Below are 23,538 nucleotides of genomic sequence, written 5' to 3' on the forward strand. Positions count from 1 at the left end.
TTACAGCTGGCATCCAATGAGAAAGAGTGGAATTTGCATAGGGAGAAATCATTATTTTCTGAATCTATGAATCGGAAGTGAATGTTATTTCTATGAGTTTATTGTTCAGTTAAAGGGTGAAGGGGGCAATACAAGTCTACTGTGTGTAATTTCATGCGGTGTAGAGTGGGAACAGTGAGAGCAGTTATGAATTAGAGGAAAAAATAGGAACTACTTCCTCTAATGGTATTGGCGATGGTGATGATTTCTCTCCTAGGATGAATTGTAGGATTTTATTATAAGGTCTAAATGTGTTTATAATGAAGTTGTAAAGTTACATAATGTAGTGAATAACAGTCTAGACACGATAAATTTGTATGTGGCATCTGTTGTTGCAAACCTATGGTACTTTGGGCCAGAAGGGAATATCTGCAATCAAAATATTATATACAGGATGAATAAAAAGTAGAATTATTTATTAAAAAATACTCCTTGGCCTTTTTGCTAAAACCAAAGGGTAGTATCTGTTCTCCAGAACATCAGCACTACTTTTCACCGGAAGATTTCATGTAATTAATTTCTTTGAAATAATCCAAAATACGGGGGCAGACATACAAACAAAGTGCCACTTATATTATAATTATAAATAGTAAATTAGAACACTAATAAAAAAGAAACAAATTATATAATAAGTAGTAATATTGCATATAAAAAAAAAAAGATTAAGTTTAGCGCTTCAAAATTTCATACTAAAATTGTTCACGTGGACATATGACAAAACAGATGCAGGTGTTTGTTAATTATCAGTTTCACCTAAGTCTTTAGAAGGTTGAAGAGTCGATCCTTATGGCAGATGATTAGAACTAAGAATACCATACTTGATGAAAAAAACACAACTACAATTAAGTTGTGCCATAAGTATTTTAATTAGATGCACCCGTGTATATTTTTAAACAATCTTGCTTCATATTGTATTTGAAGCTTCATGAGAAAGAGAAAAAAGTCACATCTGGATACGATCTTCAGTAGAGAAACTAATGAATGTGTACAAACACTTTCAACAGACTATCATCATTTTAGAATTTTCGCATTTGTAAAACTCCAGAATTAGATTTTGTGGCAAAGAATTTTTCTGGTTCCGTGGCCTGCAGCTCATTAACAGAAGTGGTGGAATTGTAGTTACAGTATGGAGAGCAATTTGAAGGAGGATTTATTTAAACTCTCCAGGCATCCATGAGGAATATCAAATTTGAAAAATCTATGTTCTTTCAGGAAAAAGAAAAAGAAACATTTCTCAATATTCATTGGCATAAATTATTTTGATGAAAGCTTCACCATTCTAAAGAGAATGAAACTCCACACTACACAATAGCTGACAAGGTCTTCTGGCAAAGAAAGTATGATTTTATTAAAAAAATCACGAGAGATGTTAACAGATATTATGAAGTTGATACAAAAAATAATTTAATTCGGTTCTTGTGATAAATTAGACAGCTGAATTGTTTCAGTAAATTGTAAGATTGTTGATCATGAAAATTTGATGAGGTTTTGAAAATATATAATCAAAACTCTGTTGCTTGTCACTGTGCACACTTTATCTGTATATGAATGTTTTAGATGGTGGGAGGAAGGGTGAATAATAAAGAGCAAATGATAAGAGTAGTGGTGGGAGGAATAGAATAATGTAAATAATTAGAAAAAAGAGAAATAAAGAGGGAAAAGGAAGGCAGGCAGACAGAATCATTTAGGACTTCGCAAGATAGTTTGATAAATATTTTAAAATTCCAAAAGGTTTTCTTATATTATTGGAAATTTCAAAATGTTTTCATAAATATTTAGAAAATCCAAAGGGTTTTCATAACATGGAAAATCACAATAAAAATTACACAGAATAATAAAAATCTTTTGATTTGAAATTTAAACATTTCACGTCATAAATTTTAAAATTTATTGAATGACTAAAATTTGATTTATTTGCTCTATCTTGTATATCGAGCAATTTTTATTTAGGTGGAATAGTACTTATAGAATATTATTGCCAATAATATTTTGTAAAACTTATAATCACAAGTTTCCATACTAGTTGATTGTTAGATAGTTTTATTCTGAAGTGTATATATATATATATATACATATACTAGCAGGGAGATTCGACATTGCCTAAGATTGAATTTAGATCAACAAATGTTCTCTACTTTCAATACTGTTAATGTCACAAAAATCAGTGAAATTGCCCATTTTTTTATCAAATCAATTGATTGCCTGCTCTAGTAAGGGACCCACCATAGTGCACCAGGAAGGAGGAAGCTTCACATGCCTCCCCGCAGTGACTTAGTCCACAATACATTGTAGTGTACATTGCACTATAGAGAATCTATGGTTGATTTTATAAAATTATTTTCTATAATGGTTTCAATTAAAGTTTAAAATGCGAAAGTTAAATGTATGGTTCCGTTGTGTTCTAAACAGAAAAATTCATTCTGAATGCGCCCCTGTGTTATTAAAGAAACTATTGTTGATTTTATACATGGGTCTCTTCTGCTTGTTTGGTGATAAAACTTCTAAAATGCACTTGTGATGTTAGGCTGTATCAGAGTGTTAACATTGATTAAAATCAGACTATTCTTTCTTCAATCAGATTTTTTTGATCATTGAATTTTGATACTTATTGGGGGCATTTTGATACAAAACCTATCTAAAATCACTCCAAGCTACATATAGTACATTTGTGTGAAATTTAAAAAAAAAATTGGCCCAGCCATTTCCTGGTCCATAAAAAACAGACTCTCTCTCTCTCACACACACACACGTGTTTCAAATGAATGTTTCTGTTTAGAGCACAATTGAACCATGATACTTTACTTTTGCATTTTTAACTTTAATTCAAGTAATTAAATAAAAATTATTTTATAAAATCAACTGTGAGTTCTCTACAGTGCAATGCAGACTACAATGTATTGTGGACTAAATCACTGTGGGGAAGCATGTGACGTTTCCTCCCAGTGAATCATGGTGGGTCTCTGACAAAAGCAGACAATCCATTGATATGATTCAAAAATGGTTAATTTCATTGATTTAGATGACAATAAAAGCATTGGAAGTTGATTCTAACTCAATCACAGGCAAGTATATTGCTAGTAATAAGACGAAAGTGTGGAAGCATGGCTTTGGAATTCCTTTACCCCAAATACCATGTTTATCGTGTAAAAAATATACTTTTTGTTGCTAAAATCAAATGGAAAAATCATCTGAAGAAGTTGGTGACGACAGGATATTTTTATGGACACATTAAATCGTAAAATTGCCTTCCCGCTAACAAAACAGCTGTAATGAAAAAAATCCATGAGAAAATAAATGACAGTTATAAAACAGAAAAGTAAGTCTTTGAATTTCAACAAGGTTTTGCAAGGTATATATATATATATATATATATATATATATATATATATAGTTTTGGAGGAGATAGAGTTTGAAAATATGAAGACAGACCGACAGACAGACATATAGCCATATTTATATATATATATATATATATATATATATATATATATATATATAAACGGCTATATGTCTGTCTGTCGGTCTGTCTGTCTTCATATTTTCAAGCTCTATCTCCTCCAAAACTAAAACTCACAGAGCGGTGCTAGGAGCCTCAAACAATTGAATTTATTACAGACTGTTCTTTTATGGGTCTTTAGCCAGTTAAAATAGTTTTTAAGAGGTCAAAAATGGGTTAAAATTTAAACAATTATTAAACGTTTTGTACATTCATCTTAGTTTATTTTTAATTTTTAATTGGTTCATATGTGTGTCACATTGGTACAATGGTAACGTCACCAGCTTTGAATGCTACAGTTTCAGTTTAATTCTAGCCGATGACACCTAAATACTTTTCTTTTTACTTTTGAAATCACGATTCTATAATATATATGAAATCTAGACAAATTAAAATAACATTTAAGTGTATTTTATGTCCGGGCAAAGCCAAGCATCTCCTTCCTCCCCACTAGTCTAATATATAAAAGGCTATATGTATGTCTGTCTGTCTCAATATTTTAAAACTGTATCTCTTTTGACACTAAAAGTCGCAGAGCGGCACTAGGTGCCACATATGATTGGATTTTTTACGGACCGTTCTTTTATGGGTCTTTAGCCAGTTAAAATTGTTTTTAAGGGGTCAAAAATGGGTGAAAATTGAAAAACATCCTTATACATTTTGTACATCCATCTTAGTTTATTTTTAATTTTTAATTGGTTCATATGCTTGTCATGTTGATATAGTGCTAACGTCACCAGCTTTGAATGCTAGTTTCAGTTTTGATTCTAACTTATGGCACCCAAATCCTTTTTTTTTTTTTTACTTTTGAAATCACAACTCTGTAATAATATATACAAAATCTGGACAAATTGAAATATCGTATATAAGCGTATTTTACGATCAGGCAAGGCCAGTCCTCCCCTCCCCCGCTAGTGTGTGTATATATATATATAAATATATATATTTATATATATATATATATATATATATATATATATATATATATATATATATATATATATATATAAAGGCTGAAACAAGGAATGTAGATTAATTTTTATGAGATAAACGGGAATGCAAAATAAAATGGTTGAACACAACGACTGCGAGAAATAACGAAGTCAACACAATTCAAATAATTTAAAATAAATTTATTAACAGATGGGAAAAGACAAAATGTAAAGAAAATGAAACATTCAAAATACGGTATGGGATATTACTAACTATTATGAGCTGAGCAAAAGTCCTGAAAATGAAAGAAAGGCTAGCATGACTGGAAGTTAAACAATGAAACAAAATATTTGGTTTTCAGTCTGAGGGAGGGGATCTTTTATAGAGAGACGAGGATGGTTCAAACATTAACTCACAGTTTGTTATTTTTATGTCTTGTTCACTGAATGTATCTCATTATGCACGTTTCTTTGCCAAGGAAGCGTTATTCATTTCGGTTTCCAAGATACCTTTTCCACAGTATTAATTGGGATACATCGAGAGTTTTCCGCATTAAGCAAACAGGCAGCTAAACGTTACATGGGCCAACTCGCTTTTATATTTTCTTCCTCCGTCTTTTCCATACATGGAAATGAGAGCAAGACCTGCTAAAAGTGGAGCAAGAAGAGTTTTTCGCTCTTCCTGATTTTTCCTCATTTCAATCTAAAAATAGATTTGATGAAATACCTTTTTTTTCTTGACTGATGAAATACCTTTTTTCAACAGGCTTCTGATAGCTAGATCCTTGGCTAAAATAGATATGATGGCATCATGCCCTGTCCTTTCAGACCAACTTAGTAGCAGGATTAAAAAATGAATCGGTGGACCTTTGCTCAATTTAAACAAATATTACTGTTTATTCTATGCTAACACAATTGAGGAAAAATATACTGGCAACAAAGAGTCTGTGTTAATGTACAGTGTAATCTGGATATAATAGAGCTGTAAGCCCCCCCCCCCCGGGGGGATAAGAAGAGAAGTATCTTATATCCGGGTTTCACTGTATACACAAATACTGACTCAGTGAGTCACAAGTGGTCTAGTATTTATTTCAGTTGCTGAATAAACAACTTCATTTCAAAATAGAAATTTTTTTTTTATGGAATTCTTAAAAAAACCCCAAAAAACTTCAATTTGTTTTTGCTTAGCACCTTCAAAATAGTATTTTTATAACACTAATGTTTTGTTCTGTATATTCTCCTTCATTCCAACAAGAATTCCATCCCCCCTCTCCCATTAATGCAGTATGATGAAAATGAATGGTAATATCTCTAGAATTCACTTTTTTAAAAAGGGAAACATAATTTGTTTTATTCAAACGTATTAGAACCATTAGAACCATTTAGTAGTTTTCCAACTCATAAATATTGTAGCTTGGTTAGAGGCCAGCATTTCTGGCTTTTTGTTGAATATTTTTCAAATAATGTATGGACTTAATGGGTGTTCTCCCCCCCCTTTTTTTGAAGAAACAGGAAAATTTAATTTCTTTTTTGTTATGTCCTAAAGTTAAGATTAATCACTACTCATAAAAAACGATTATTTCTTTAAACATGTGATTAGACATTTGCTTTGTTTAAAATGAAAACCGTTTTTATTAATTAATTCATAGTTTTGTGCAAATCTATTATTAGATTCAGTTAATCAACAGTTGTTTTCCCTAATACCTTTTCTTGATATATTTTTATCTCACAGAATATATACTAAAATTTTTCTTTAGTTTTGGTATTGAGTTATGTTGAAATAAATTTCATTATAAGTTTTTTTAATTTGTTTCAATTTGCAATAAACTTAATCATTTCTTACTAAGTGTTTATTGCCCCCCCTCTCTCTCTCTCTTCCCTTTTTTATTTTATAGTGTCTATCACTTTCCTCTCTGTTTCTTAACAGTGAAAGTGAAATAAAACCAACTATAAAACGCAAGATTGGAATAGTCCATTATAAACAAAACTGATAGTTTTTAGAAATTAGTATCCAAGAAAATTTCACTACTTATGTCATTAACTTAGAGTTTCGCAGAACACTTCAAAACTGGTGAATATAATGGCCTTCACTGAACAAGTTACACACTACAAAACGAACTATTTTTCCCCCCTTTTTTTTTCAATGTTTACTCTAATTCTAATCTAATTCTAAACTAACCTTTAGTTTGCAAAGTTTGATTTGCATCAGAACAGTTTCCATGGTTGGTTGCTATTACTCTTTGGTCCACACTGACCCAAAATAATAGTGTTTATCATGGTCCCATTTATGGATTAAGTAGAATCTGTCCTCAAAATCAGCATCTGGTGGTATACTTATATATTTATATTATAAATCATTAGTAAAAAAAAAGAAATCACCCTAAACAAATATTTGAAGACAGTAAAACTTAGAAAACCACTTGCCTTGGTAGAAATTTCTTTGGACAAGTGGTTTCAAATATCTTAATTCAACTCTCAACAGTGACTGCAGTATCTTTAGTTAAATAACTTTGGAGTCAATGCTGCATACAAAACCAACATCTATTAGACTGGCATGACTTGATGTTTTCTATGAGTGTTGGCCATTAACAAAAAACGATCATTAAGATAAAGATGTTGTATTGGTGTTCCTGTCTGACTAGACTTGAGCCCCTTTCAAATATAGCTATTCTTCCTTGATTTACACTGACCTTAGACAAAATTGAGAGAAAATTGTTTTCATTTGTATATATTGCATGTAACAATAAAACATGATTCAAGACAAAGAAAACAGTAGGGATGAAGGATGGATACCCAACATCAAGATTTCAAGATGATTAGACTTTGTCATGATCATGCCTTTGACCTTGTATAGTGGAGGTTGAAATCCAGTACAGATTTTACTGTATGCAATAAATGCATAAGAAAATAAGGAAAAAACTTGTAAAGTATAATCATAATGTTATAATGTTTCCCAAAATGATTGGAGTAGCTATTAAAAAATATAAAAAAGGTTGATATGCTGTAAAACTAAATTATGAAACAAACATCAAAACACTAATCAACAGAAAACACTAGTTCTAATCAACAAAAAACACTAGTTCTAATCAACAAAAAACACTAGTTCTAATCAACAAAAAACACTAGTTCAAATCAACAAAAAACACTAGTTCTAATCAACAGAAAACACTAGTTCTAATCAACAAAAAACACTAGTTCTGATCAACAAAAAACACTAGTTCTAATCAACAAAAAACACTAGTTCTAATCAACAGAAAACACTAGTTCTAATCAACAAAAAACACTAGTTCTGATCAACAAAAAACACTAGTTCTGATCAACAAAAACACTAGTTCTGATCAACAGAAAACACTAGTTCAAATCAACAAAAAACACTAGTTCTAATCAACAGAAAACACTAGTTCTAATCAACAAAAAACACTAGTTCAAATCAACAAAAAACACTAGTTCTAATCAACAGAAAACACTAGTTCTAATCAACAAAAAACACTAGTTCTGATCAACAAAAAACACTAGTTCTAATCAACAGAAAACACTAGTTCTAATCAACAGAAAACACTAGTTCTAATCAACAGAAAACACTAGTTCTAATCAACAAAAAACACTAGTTCTGATCAACAATAAACGCTAGTTCTAATCAACAAAAAACACTAGTTCTGATCAACAAAAAACACTAGTTCTAATCAACAGAAAACACTAGTTCTAATCAACAGAAAACACTAGTTCTGATCAACAAAAAACACTAGTTCTAATCAACAGAAAACACTAGTTCTAATCAACAGAAAACACTAGTTCTGATCAACAAAAAACACTAGTTCTGATCAACAAAAAACACTAGTTCTAATCAACAAAAAACACTAGTTCTGATCAACAAAAAACACTAGTTCTAATCAACAGAAAACACTAGTTCTAATCAACAAAAAACACTAGTTCGGATCAACAAAAACCACTAGTTCTAATCAACAGAAAACACTAGTTCTAATCAACAAAAAACACTAGTTCTAATCAACAAAAAACAGTGGCAACTAAAAGTTTTTTCTGATTATGAATGTAGTTAAGAAGTAGTTATTTTCTCTATATCTTGGGTAACTACTGAAACGAAATTGCCAAATGACCTGTTTAATGTTTGTTTTCATGTTATATGAATTGATTAACACACAAGCTAGAGATATCTTACCTACAATGATCTCATCAAACATTGGGTACCAGTTCAATTGCACTAATTCCAGGATGTAATAGAGTGGCTTCATGGTACAGTAATTTGATTAAAAAGCACATTTGCCAAAATATCTACAAATTTGTACTCATAAAATTTATAGAAGAGAAAAACTATTTAGGAAGAAAAAATCTGTTATTACTGCAGATATTGTAGGGAAGCAAGCGAGGGAGAGAGAGAGGGTCAATATTTCAACAGCTCAAACTATTATAATGATGCACATGAATACTGACACGCAGATTGACCAATCAGAGTATGAAACACAAAATTATTGTTCCAGAACATTTGAAAAAAATTTTTCTATATGAAGCAAAAAAACTCAGATATAAATGAAGGACACTGGTCACCTAAATTTATGGTGGAAAAGAACAAGACATTTTGCCCCAAAAGAAATCACCATCATAGAGGAACATTACATTTTGCATGAAAGAGATCAGAATCATCTAAAAGTAATTGAACTTTTTGCATCAAAAAGGAATCACCAAAAAAGAACAACCTCAAGAAGCTAACAGTTATTAATATCCAATTCATGTTTCTACTGCATGTGTAAAGAATATAACCACAACCAACCAATTTTATCTCACTACAACAATTAATTACAGCATTTGAAGAACTTTGTTCCTATTGACTTACATCCCATGAGAGCAGAGTTAGATATACGTTCATTTTTTAATGTAGGGAAATTCAGCTTTTCAAAAAGGGACACTTCGTATTGCAACAAAAATTAAATTTGTTTTTGTCTACAAGAATGTTTTTCTTCACTAACAAAGGACAGTAAAAATAAGATGCGGTATAAGGACAAATATTACAGTTTTTTTAACCTTAACCCGACAAAATGCTAAGGTAGTTTAGTTACCAGCTAACGACTACTAGAATCTCCCTCTCTATGGCTAGTAACAGGAGATAAAAAACAACTTTCCTGCATTCTACACAGAATCAACACGTGACACTTATTGTGATTATAGAGACAATTTTCACACAGAAAATTACCAAAGTTTTAATTTTCTCTCCTGTTTTTATTACAGTATACGACTCCGATCTCTTGTGCAACATGCACTCCTGTTAACACTCACTATTAATAAACCTTGTTTTGTTTGGAATTGAGTTGCTTAATTAATTTGTTAGATTGATCAAGTTGTTTTTGTTTTAATTGCATTTTTATAGTTGTAAATGTGTTGGCCAGCAATGCTACCATCTCCACTTGCCATGGGGCAGGTGAAGACAATTTTGAGTTGTTTCAATTAAATTTAACACTTTATGATGTAGATTATTAAAATAATATTTATTGTTAATTTTAAAGGTTAATGATACTGTGATTGTCTTCAAACTGGAAAATTTGTGACGTTCAAGAGTTAAACGACCACTGAGACTTTTTGCATTTCATAAACTTACCTTTTTATCCATAGTGCTTGAAAAAGTGTGTTTATGACAACAAACGAAATCTTCCACTCTCTGAGACAGATGGCAGCATATTGAATGTAAGCAATGGATAGTTGAAATCTCGGGGTATCTGGCATCTACTCAGATGCTGAACTAATATGTACAAGGCGTGTTTGAATCAATTCCCACTTTATTTATGCCGTTATATTTATTTATTTACGACTGAACGAATTAGTTCAACCAGGTCATATTTGTATACATCACAACATAAATTATAATTACTCATTTATATTCAAGGTTTTATTTTTTATTTTATTGACTTATGCAGTATCTTTAAACATAACCAATAATGTTCTAATTTCAATGGCATTCACCATTATCTCATTTCTCTTGAATTTCGATTATATCATTTTCAAATTTAAATGTACACATTCTTAAAGGGTAATTTAATTCAATTACTTGGTAACCATTTCTTGTTAGTCTTATTCTTCATACTCTGCCTTTATTATTATTATTATTATTGTTATTAATATTTTAGCTGTTGTACATAGAAATATTGTCTTTTTCAGAATATCAGTTGAAATAAATATAGAAATTGGTAAAAATGATTGAAGCAAAATTTCTTTTTTTATAAGTGGAAAGGAGGTCAGATCTGCTTACCAAAGCAGATTTAAGTATCCCATATTTGTAGGAATATACTTATTAATTGAAGAATTCAGCTTATTTTATTTTATACATTAGATAATATTTTGCCATTGTAATTAAGTTATAATTGTATATGATATTTTAAATACTAAAAATATTTTCTATGAAAAATCACCTCTACATTATTAGTTTGAAGGTTTTTTTTTTTTTGCTGTCTTTCATTCTGTGTTTATTTTCAAGCAATTATCATGAATTGTTATAGATGTATCATTTCTTTTTGTGTCTAAACTTCCTTGTATGAAAAGAACATATTATAAAGTCCTGATGAGAAAAGGAAGTGCTTCACTTTTGTTAATGTTTGCTCCTCCTAAATATTCATATTCATATATTCATTTGTGAATCATTCCTAATTCATCTTACTATATTATGATTAATCATTTTTTATGAACTTTTACTTTTTAATAAAGTTTAATATTAAATGCTTCCTACATGGGATTCATTCTAAGTTTAATTTGTATGTAGATGCCTCCACATCCCCATATCAAGTGAAGTTTTATTATCCATATAGCAAAATAAGAGAGAAGGAAGACATCTTTCTCTTTCCTTCTCTCTCTCTCTCTCTCTCTCTCTCTCTCTATCTTTTCCTGATATGATGAATTGATATGCCATATTGTGAACAAAGGTTAAAGAGTCTATTCATTCTTCTCATGTGTCCAACGTTGATTGATTATATGTATGAGCTAGTCAAGTTCTGCTTGAATAGTTGTTGCAGCAGCCATCCCACCTTTGGATTAAACAGCATTCTCAATCAGCCATGCTTAGGACATGCTTTTAAATTAGCATGTGATTCATATGCATGAATATATATTTTTCAAAATCTCATTAGAAGTATTACACATGCACGCACGCACGCACACAAACACACATATATATATATATATATATATATATATATATAAGCCTGAAGAATCCTAGAGTGGATGAAACGCGGAATATTCAGTGTAGCTTAATCGCCATATATATATATATATATCGACCTACCCTAATATATATATATATATATATATATATATATATATATATATATATATTAGGGTAGGTCGATTTTTCATTTTTCTCAGGATATTAAAAAATGGCACTTACCAAAAGTTGCGTTTGGACTTATTAAGTACTCCTGCAAAAAATTAGATCAAATGCCTGAGCAGTTTTTTTGAGTGTTTTGTATCAAAGTCGTAGACAAAAATATACTGAAAATTTTTCATTTTTGCAAGGTTTGTTTTGAATATTCGTGTGAATACCAAAAAATTTCAGTATTTCAAATCAGATGATGTCTTTTTATTTTATAAAAATAATATTAATATAACAGATCATAAATAATCATCAAATTGAAAATCTGCCCCCCCCCCTCTTTTCATACTTTGAGTGTCACCACTTATCAAGGCTCTGTTGCAACTCTAGGATAAGGGTTAAGTAATGAGTAGATGTTCTGTACTCTGTCAAGACAGGAAAGGGTATTCTTTAGAGCTCCACCCCAGATGTGGCAGGAGTACTCCCTCTTAGAACATATTTGAGGATCGCAGCGGGAGTGAAATCCGTTTATTCATAGCCTTTCCTACCTTTTGTTTCTGTCTACCCTATTTCCAAATCAGCAACTTATATATCATGAAATCTGTTAACGGTGACAGTGGCTAAGTGATTAATGCTGTGGATTGAAGAGTTGGCTGTAACTTCAAGTCTAATTGTTTTGTTTCACCCTACACTTACATCAAACCCACATTTAACCTAGTGTCAACATCCTGTAAAGGGGGTAAATTTAATAAATCATAAAATTTCATATAATATTTACTTACTGATAAAATGATAGATTTTAATAGATGAGTTCATAATTAACGGATACTCTAACTTAACAGCTAAATCTGACCCCCAAGATCGCCATGGGCATGGAATATGTGCCTACATTAAAGATGGCTTCCCGTGTGGCAGGGATATCTCTAGAGAAGATCCTAATTTACCCTATATGTGCTTCCGGGTTGCACATGCTTACACCACTGCATTTATATTTGCACTCTATCGGCCCCATAACAGCGGAGTTACTATCTTTGAGAGTATATCTGAGAAAATAGACCATATCCTGTCTGCACATCCCTCGGCTAATATCAACATCTGTGGTAACTTCAACGTCCATAACATGGAATGGCTGACCCATTCAAATAAGACAGACGACGAGGGGAGGTTTTGTCATGATTTTGCCATTACTTATGACCTCACTCAGATTGTTCGCAAACCCACCCGTGTGCCTCCTAAACCTTTTCCTCTCAACTTCCCCTGAGCTATGTTCATGTTCTGTTCATTCTCCTCTAGGATCCTCCGACCACTCCGTCATATCAGTTAAGATAAAAATGAAATATAATAAGTCCCCAGACGTACCCCTCCACCGTACTGTATACCGATACTCTGTGGCTGACTGGGACAGCTTCCGTACATTCATATCTGATTTACCTCTGCATTCCATGTTTAAAAAGGATGTGTCCTCTATAGTATCAGATCTGATCGAATGGTTAATTGTAGGCATAGACCAATTCATACCATCTAAAAAATTCCAACAAAAACCTAACAGCCAGCCATGGTTCTCCTCAGAATGTGCTGCTGCTATCGCGCACAGAAATCACTTTTTCCATAACTACCAACGTAATAGATGCACTGAGACTAAAGCTGCTTTCAGGAACGTGAGCAACCACTGTAAAAGAGTAATAAAAAATGCAAGAGAGCTATATGCCCAGTCTGTTAAATCCAAAGTAGCTGATCAGCGGCTTGGTTCCCACCAGTTTTGGCAAATAACAAATAGGATCCTGAACAGAAGTGTGCGTTCTATCCCAACCATTATCAATGGACCAGAGGTCATCTCGTCAGCATCAGACAAGGCCAGACTATTTGCAAAGAACTTTGCAGCTAATTCTACCCTATGCGACGAAGGCCATCAACTCCCCATATTTCCTCCTATAATACAGAACACGCTAGGTAACATACAAATATCTGTGCATGAGGTCGCCAAGCTAATCAAGAACCTTGATTCCAGTAAAGCAACTGGCCCTGACGGCATCCCAATTATAGTGTTAAAAAAGCTTCAACCAGAACTTGCTCCCATACTTACGAAACTGTTTAAGCGTTGCCTTAAGGAGAAGTGCTTTCTGACTCCCTGGAAAATCTCATCAGTATGCCCTATATTTAAGAATTCAGCTGATAAATCATCTCCCTCTCAGTACAGACCAATAAGTCTCCTGTGTGTTATGAGTAAGTTGCTGGAATCCATATTAAATAGAGAAATAGTAAACCACCTCAGCAGAAACAATCTTCTTAGTGACACACAATATGATTTCTGTTCTGCAAGATCTACCGCAGATGTGCTAACGGTTATATCTCACAGGAGTAGTGAATATCTTGACAAAGGCTTCCTTTCTAGGGCAATTGCTCTTGACATATAAAAGGCCTTCGACAAGGTATGGCATAAGGGGCTACTTCACAAGATTTCCAGCTACGGTATAACTGGAAATGTTTTCTTAATCATTAAATCATTTCTCTCCGATAGGCTTATAAGAGTAGTGGTCGATGGACAAAAATTAGAAGCCTGCAGTATTAATGCTGGAGTCCCTCAGGGGTCAATCCTGGGCCCAACTATCTTCCTGATCTACATCAACACATACTTAAATCATTCGTTGACATCTATGCTGATGACACGACCATCTACGGCAACACATCAAAGGCTGTAAATGACAAAGTTCTCTCTGATTCTCTCTCCTCTGATCTCGAGCGTGTGGTTCAGTGGGGGAAGTCGTGGCTGGTTACCTTTAATGCATCTAAAACCAAACTCCTATCTTTACATCATCAACGCTCTGATCCCCATCTGGCATCAATTGAAATGGATGGCTCTCGTCTGGGAGAAGCCCCGTGTTTTGACAAGCTTCTGGGTTTGTCCTTTACTCCTGATCTGAAATGGAACACGTACATCAGGTTTGTTGCCAAGGTCGCTGGAAAGATGGTGGGATCATTCTACCGCTCCAGAAGATATCTCACTACTGATGCAATTCTCTATCTATATAAAAGCCAAGTACGTCCAAGGATGGAATACTGCTGCCATATCTGGGCAGGAGCTGCTAAAAACAGCCTATACTGCCTTGACAGAGTACAAAATAGACTTTGTGGCTTAGTGGGGGGATGCCCTTTTCTCTACCCTGCAACCTCTCTCCCACAGAAGAGACGTTGCGAGCCTATCCTTGTTTTATAGTTATTTCCATGGCAGGTGCTCGTTAGAACTCCAATCTCTGGTCCCCCCTCGCCAATCTTTCACGAAAAACACCCGTCTAGCTGAATCCACTGTGAAAAATTTCCCCCACTCTTTATCTGTGCCTAAATCAAAACATAGATTTCATGAACAAAGCTTCTTTCTTAGAACTGCATGCCTGTGGAACTCTGCTCCGTCTGCCTGCTTCCCACCAGACTACAACTTGGATGTCTTCAAGTCCAACGTTAACAAATTCCTAATAAACATTTTTTTAATTTTTTTTTTTTACACAGTGGTCACCACTTATCAAGGCCCGGAAGCCACTCAGGGATAAGGGTTATTGCAAGTACATTACGTTAGTGTGGAGATTTGATGAAGTGTTTACTTAAGGGGGCGGTTCATTAGGAATTTGTTAACATTGGACTTGAAGACATCCAAGTTGTAGTCCGGTGGGAAGCAGGCAGACGAAACAGAGTTCCACAGGCGTGCAGTTCTAAGAAAGAAGCTTTGTTCATGGAATCCGCGTTTTGATTTAGGCACAGATATAGAGTGAGGGAAATTTTTCACAGTGGATTCAGCTAGACGGGTGTTTTTCGTGAAAGATTGGCGAGGGGGGACCAGAGATTGGAGTTCAGACGAGCACCTGCCATGGAAATAACGATAAAACAAGGATAGGCTCGCAACGTCTCTTCTGTGGGAGAGAGGTTGCAGGGTAGAGAAAAGGGCATCCCCCACTAAGCCACGAAGTCTATTTTGTACTCTGTCAAGGCAGGATAGGCTGTTTTTAGCAGCTCTTGCCCAGATATGGCAACAGTATTCCATCCTTGGACGTACTTGGCTTTTATATAGATGGAGAATTGCATCAGTAGTGAGATATCTTCTGGAGCAGTAGAAGGATCCCACCTTAAGTAAACACTTCATCAAATCTCCACACTAACGTGCTGTACTTGCAATAACCCTTATCCCTGAGTGGCTTCCGGGCCTTTATAAGTGGTGACCACCGTGGAAAAAAAAAAAAACATTCATTAATGGTAGCTTTAATACTCTTAAATATATATGATATATGGTTCAAAGGTAGCCATTAAAGTAGCCATGAAAGTTTATGAAAATAGTTTTATATCATAATTTATTTTAACTCAATATTAATTACAATTTTAAAATATTTTACTTCAAATAATCTTGTAATATCATTGTCACTTCAAATTCCTTACAGAAAATAATGCTTTTTCCAAATCACACACATACACACACACACACATATATATATATACTTTATTATTTTTTTAATTTCATGATCTATGTAAATTAAACATTTCCATATTTAAAATTTGATTGATTGACAGATCAATTCACAGATCTAATAGGGCAATAAATGTAAGAAATTTTGTACGGATTCAAAGAATATGTAATTTTTAAATAGCATTAATTTTAAAATTATTTTTCTAATTGCTATTTCCTTTTAATCTTGACTATTTCTAGTCTAATGAAATCAGTCTATTAAATAAGACATACTAAATTAATGTAGTTTATGAATGGATTTTATTTTGTTTTTAATATTAGCAGTTTTTAATTATTAGTTTTTGTTAATCGAATCTATGTGCAAACTTGAATATATGTTTTATTTCAAATAAATATCTACTTTTTAGGAAAGTTTTAAGTGCAATAAAATGGTATTTTTAAAAGAAATGATGCAAAAATAATTTATTTTATTTGAGAATATACTCTTTTTATTTTTCATTAGAAGAATAACTATCTCAGAATGAGTAAAATGAAATCTTAGAGCAGTTTTGCAGCACTGTTATTTAAGAGGTTTAAAGAAGAGATTAAAATTCGGGGCACCTCATTTAATTGGTTTAAAATGACTGTGGATCAAATTTAATGCGAATTTGCTATATTTGAATTTTTAAATGGGAGGTTGTATCCATGTCGTACTCCTTAAAAATCCTTTAAGATATAAAGAAACTGAAATTTGGGGGAAATTTATTAATTGATGTGTAATACCTACTGTTAAAATTAGTATCTGAATTTTCACAAAGTGCTTCCACTCTCTCTGCAGAAAAGTAAGTTAAACTAAATATAGCCCACATTACTGACACTTATGCTGTATTCCAAACTCCATAATGATCCGTTTATAAGTTTTGGGCTGAATCATATACATAGAAAACTATAAACATATTCACATACATATATATTATTCCTTAATTGGAATATTTTTTTTTAAATTTTTTTTTTAATTTGAGATGAGCATTTTTATTTTAATTTTTATTTTTTTATTTCGGACTATTAGTCTCATCTTTATTAGTTGTTGTTTTTTTAAATCTTTTTATTGGTTCACACGTTTCGGCCAACTTCCTCTGGCCTTCGTCAGGTGGTAACCGCGACGGATAGGAACTTCGAATCTCCTAACTGCATTCTCAGCCATCACTGCCATCCGTAGTTGTTGTCGTCTCACCACATTTTTGACCAATTACCTCTGGCACGCTTTGGGTGGGATTGAAACCGCTATCTTCAGACAATGCTCATCTGGAACCGTAGAGATTCAACGTCTCTATCAACTGCGCCACGGGCCCCGAAGGGCGATCAAGGTTGGATTCTTTGATCTTATAAATCCACATTTATTTATTATCTGATCTTCCATAGTCGGGCCCGTACCGATTGGTATATATATATATATATTATTCCTTAATGGGAATTTTTTTTTTTTTTTTTTTTTTTTTTCCAATTAAGGAATAATATATATATATATACCAATCGGTACGGACCCGACTATGGAAGATCAGATAATAAATAAATGTGGATTTATAAGATCAAAGAATCCAACCTTGATCGCCCTTCGGGGCCCGTGGCGCAGTTGATAGAGACGTTGAATCTCTACGGTTCCAGATGAGCATTGTCTGAAGATAGCGGTTTCAATCCCACCCAAAGCGTGCCAGAGGTAATTGGTCAAAAATGTGGTGAGACGACAACAACTACGGATGGCAGTGATGGCTGAGAATGCAGTTAGGAGATTCGAAGTTCCTATCCGTCGCGGTTACCACCTGACGAAGGCCAGAGGAAGTTGGCCGAAACGTTGTAAACCAATAAAAAGATTTAAAAAAACAACAACTAATAAAGATGAGACTAATAGTCCGAAAAAAAAAAAATAAAATAAAAAAAAATAAATAAAAAATAAAAAAAATTAAAATTAACATATTCACATACCTAACTAAATATGAATAAACATATGTGCTCCTTAGGTTATTAGTTGATTCAGAAGACAGAAAAAAAGATGAAGAATATATTCATATTTGCTTATATATTTCTTTTCTATATAAAGGATACGTAAAAACTGATTTTTGTTTTGATTTTTGGAAATAGAAAGTGAATTGAATATTTACCTTTATCTTGTTATATTCTGTAGTTTATGTAGGAAATGTTTCAACATTGATATTTCTTAGTAATTCATCTAATATTTTTAATTTTAGATTTAATAGAAAAAATATTCTTAAATAACATGAAAATTGACAGGAGTTTTCTCTCGATAAATAAAAAAACTGCTTTTAGTTTTATGTTAAATTTTGGTGACTTAAATATGTAATGAATAAAGTAATTCCCTGGTGATGTCATCAGTAAAGATTTTAGTTTCTTGCAATGTGATGCATTTGCTTGGAAACAAACCTAACTAAAGTAGATTCCAATTAGTTAGGGAATGAGAACGCAACGATGATCTCATGATAATTTTGCATTGGTGGTCGAATTGCAAGACAATGAGGCTGTATAATTTTTCAACAAGCAGCTATCAGTATGAATTGTCCTCAAAATAGAAACTATCTTTATTTGCATATTATGAAAGACATAACAGCCTGCTTCTCTCCATAGTGTGCTTTCAGATTGTTTATGCTGGTATTGATAGCAGTAATTGAAGCAATGAGGATAATGTTTGCAAGCGAATATTTAAATCATGCAAAGTCTTGTTTAGTGATCATGTTTTTTTTTTCTGTTTTATGCAGGATATTTTCATGTTTGTTGTATTGCTTTCATTGATTCGATATTAAAGAAGAAACCAATCTTAAATGAAAAAAATAAAAAATAAAACTGCAAATTAATGGGAAGGAATTAGTAAGAAGGTCTAAGAAGTTCCATTAAAAAAAAATATTTCTGAAAGTATTGAAATGCTTATTTCAAGTGCATACTTTTCATTTTCACATTTTTATTTGATGTAATAAAAGTGACACCTTGTGAGATTTATTATTCAAATAGAGATAATAAAATAATATAAACTAATCCTGAAAATGTTTTCTGAATTTTTATAATGAAAAGATCTCATTATTTAGATTATTTTATTTGAAAATTCATAATGTCTTGTGTGCAACATGAAAAGAAACTGGAATCTTAGGAAGATCTCCATCATTCCAGTAATTAAAGAAGCAGCTGAACCCATGAAAAAGAATTTCAAAAACTACATGGCAAATGTAGCCGGTGAACCAAGTGCAAAAGTGATATAAACGGTTGCATTTAAATGGACGGTTAGAATCTTGGTTGTAATGCAGGAGATAGTGTGTAAATGTCTGGCATTTGGTAGGATGCCCCATATCTAACTAGAAAAAATAAAGAAATTGAAAAATGAAAATTAAGAAATTCTTCTTGCCTAATAATTATAAATCTGCTTATTTCTTTCTATATCATCTTTATAGATAATCTATAAATATAAAAGCAAAAATGTATGTATGTGTGTGTGTTCGCTTTTTCTGTATGTCTACAAAAGGCTTTTTTCAGAGAAGCGGTCGGTCGGTTCACAACTTTTTAAAACTTTTTTAAATCACATATAAATCGTAATATCTCACAGTTGACAACAAAGCTCACCTGTCTATTTAATTTGCTCGATTTTGGGAAGATAAATATTCAACATTTGTCGCTCGCCGCATGTGGGTTAGTCTTTTTCCTATAACATCTTGGGAAAATAAAATCCTGCGTTCAAACTTGACCTCATTAACTCATTAAAACGGCCACCTGCCAAATCCAAGTAATTAAATATATTCAAACGTGTTTCCGTTAGCATCTCGCGGTGGGGCAATGGTTAACGTTGCACTTTTTTTTTTTTTTTCACATTTTAATTTACAACTTTGCCTCAACGGTTCGGGTTCGATCCTCATACTTACTTTTTTTTTTTTTTCTTTTAACCCCCCACACACACCTCCAAACACCTGGACAACGCCGGGTACCCCTCGCTAGTCTATATATATAAAAGGCAAAATGTGTGTGACCATTTCGTGTATGTCTTCAAAAGGCTTTTCTCGCACACGCTCCTGGGGTCGTTACTATCGCTTAAAACTGTGTATATAGGTCCTATATAATAATATCTAGGAATTAGAAAAGCGTGTAGCGTATAGATTTATTTACGTCGATTTTTACAAAATTATTGCTATTTTGGTTTCTCGCGTGTTGATTGGGCTTTTTAGTATAAATAAACTGAAACTAAACTCAAACGGGCGTTCTTGGCATTGCGCCGGGAAAAACGTCCAGAAGCAATCAGCTTTGATTAGACAGTTCTGGACAATTGGGAGCTGCTTCCCCCCCTTCCCAACATCTGTTGGGGTGAGAAAAGTTAAATTTGCGTAAACAAACCCAAAAGCTGTGTGACTTCTATTTGACCTTCTTAATTAGGTCAAATGGAAGCAGCAGAGTTAACTTTTATTGCGCACGCCTGTTTTTATAGCTTAATAAATAAATTAAAACCTGGGAATGTTGTATGTATGCCGCAGTGGCCTAATGGGTAACGTCGCCCGGTTTTTTTTTCACACATTAATTTCCAACTCAAGGGTATGGGTTCGATTCTCATACTTACCTACCAAAACATTTTTTTTTATTTAACCCCCCCCCCCCCCGGGAGTTTTGATTTACCTAAAGACACCCGGGCATCGCCGGGTACCCCCCGCTAGTATATATATAAAATGCGATGTGCGCATTTTTGTATGTCTCGAAAAGGCTTTTTTCGCTGACGGCCCCTGGGTCGTTACTATCGCTTAGAAGTGTTTATATACCCCCTAGATAATAATATCTAAGATTTGGGAACGCGGGTCGCGTCTAGATTTATTTACAGTGACTTTTACAAAATTATTGCTATTTTGGCTTCTCACGTGTTGATTCAGCTTTTTCGTATAAAAAGCGAAACTAATTCAAAGCTAAGACATTGTTCTCAGCAATTGTGCTGGGAACGTAGCAATCAGCTTTAATGCGAGGAAAATTCCTTATATCAGACGATTGCTATTCAATTTGGACAATCCCCTTTTGATGGGGAGCTGGTTTCTCCCCAACATCTTGGGGAAACAAAACCAGCCAAAGTTGAATAAACAAACAAACAAAAAAACAAACCTGCCCCACAGTAAATGGTAACTCCGTTACTTCTATTTGACCTCATTAATGAGGTCAAATAGAAGTAACGGTGTTAACTTTATTGCGGGCACCTGTCAATTCAAACATCTTTCCATTACTATTTCTTGGTCGGTGAGCGGTTAACGTCGCACGTTTTTATTTTTTTTCACACTTTATTATTTTCCAATTCCGCCTCAAGGCTTCGACTTCGATTCTTCCTACTTACCTACGAAAACGATTTTTTTATTATTGTTTTGTTTTGATTTACCCAAAACAACACACACCTTCAAACACCCGGGCAACGCTGGGTACCCCCCCGCTAGTATCTATAAATATAAAAGCGAAAATGTAAGTATGTGTGTTCGCTTTTTCTGTATGTCTACAAAAGGCTTTTTTCAGAGAAGCGGTCGGTCGCCTAACAACTTTTTAAAACTTTTTATATCACATGTAAATTGTAATATCTCAGAGTTAACAATGGAGCTCACCTGTCTATTTAATTTGCTTGACTTCGGGAAGATAAATATTTAACAGTTTTCGCTCGCCGCATGTGGGTTAGGCCTTTTCCTATAATAAAAGCGACACTAATTCTTGCGTTATTTTTCCGGTCTTGATCGCCGGAAATGTCCGAAAGCAATCAGCTTTGATCAATGTGGAAATATTATTTCCTTATATCAGAAAACAATTGCTATTCAATTTCGACAAGTGGAGCTGTTTCCCCCTACCCTCAACGTCTTGGAAAAATTTTTTAAAAAAAGCATTCCCGCACTAAATGAAATTCTACCCTGAAGTCAAAAGTTGACCTCATTAAGTCATTAAAACGTGCACCTGCTAATTTAAGTAATTAAATAAATTCAAACGTGTTTCCGTTAGCATCTCGCGGTGGCCCAATGGTTAATGTCGCACTCTTTTTTTTTTCACACTTTAATTTCCAACTTTGCCTCAAGGGTTCGGGTTCGATCCTCATACTTACCTACCAAAACATTTATTTTTATTTTTTACACCCCCCCCCCTCCACCGGAGTTTTGATTTACCCAAAACCACACACACCTCCAAACACCCGGACAACGCCGGTACCCCTCGCTAGTTCTAAGCTGACTATTTTTATTAAAGGTGTTTTATCAATTGATTTTTTTTTTTTCAAAATTCATTTTAAATCAACATTTTTGTTTTATTTTAATTGAAAAATTAAAAGAAAAATATTTCTCTTTGTTCACATTCCTACAAGTATGAAGATTCTAAATGTAGACTTGAGAAAGAAAACATAAAATCATATTTTTTTTATTTTGTAAAAAAAAGTGGTTGACAATTTATCATTTCAGGGAATTTGGCAAGCGACCTCAAATTCTTCAATTCTCTGAGAACCAGTTAGTAATGCGTCGTTCTGAAGGTTCTCTTGTCACCACAGCTATTGCTCCCTATCCATCCATTCTTCATGGCTACGTAGCTTCTGCAAAATGGGAAGATGCTGTCAGGCTTTGCCGTTTTGTGAAGGTGAGTTTGAAAATTTCATAAATAATTCACATCCATATAAAATCCCATAAGCTAAAAGCAGATATATATATATATATATATTTTTATTTTTGTGAAGTTAAGGAAGCTCATTATTTAAAAATTATATCAACACCTTTTTTTTATGTTGCTTTTCAAGAAGTTTTCAACATTTACACGTGTGAGGAACATTTTGGTGGGTGGTTTTTACAAAATTTATTTGACAAGTGAAAAACTGTTTATCAGTGGATACGCAATACATTTTGTTATATTATCTTAAAAAAAAATGTAAATTATTACTCATTCAAAGGTAATAGATATACTTGAATGTGATGATCCTTTAAGAAAAAATAAGAAATGCTTTCAATATTATTTTTTCTTTTAAGTATTAACTTTTTAGCATTATACAATTTTGTTTATGAGTTATGATTATTATGCAGTGAAATATTATTGGAAGAATATTCAAAGCACAAATACATTTCTAATTTCAGTGTCTAACATTAGGACTACAGTGTTTTTGCTGATATAATCACCAACTATCAACTGGGGATTTTTCCCTCGGCACCAAAGCCAACACATGCCATTATTGAGATGACTTGTCCCTTGTTGACTTAGATATGTCCCTGTTCTGTGCATTTCTAGGAGGTCCACCGTTCCAGTCTTTACTTCTTTGCCGAGGATAGTTTATTGCTAATCGCCTGAGCCACACCAG

At 33.1% G+C, this 23,538-nt stretch overlaps 1 protein-coding gene across 2 annotated transcripts in view; it reads left to right on the forward strand.

The window, feature by feature from the left end:
- LOC145287976 (intraflagellar transport protein 80 homolog) overlaps positions 1-23,538 on the forward strand; it is a 510,341-nt gene that overhangs the window by 304,965 nt on the left and 181,838 nt on the right. For both annotated transcript variants that reach the window (XR_013869238.1, XM_080135951.1), the window contains exon 15: positions 22,658-22,829. Coding sequence is in view for 1 of the 2 variants with exons in the window: in XM_080135951.1 (XP_079992077.1) it covers positions 22,658-22,829 (172 nt within the window). In the remaining variant the exon portion in view is untranslated. The remainder of the gene's footprint in view (positions 1-22,657; positions 22,830-23,538) is intronic.

The sequence above is a fragment of the Euprymna scolopes genome, chromosome 11, assembly GCF_053919585.1.
Source record: "Euprymna scolopes isolate OS-2025 chromosome 11, ASM5391958v1, whole genome shotgun sequence".
Classification (NCBI taxonomy): Eukaryota; Metazoa; Mollusca; class Cephalopoda; order Sepiida; family Sepiolidae; genus Euprymna; species Euprymna scolopes.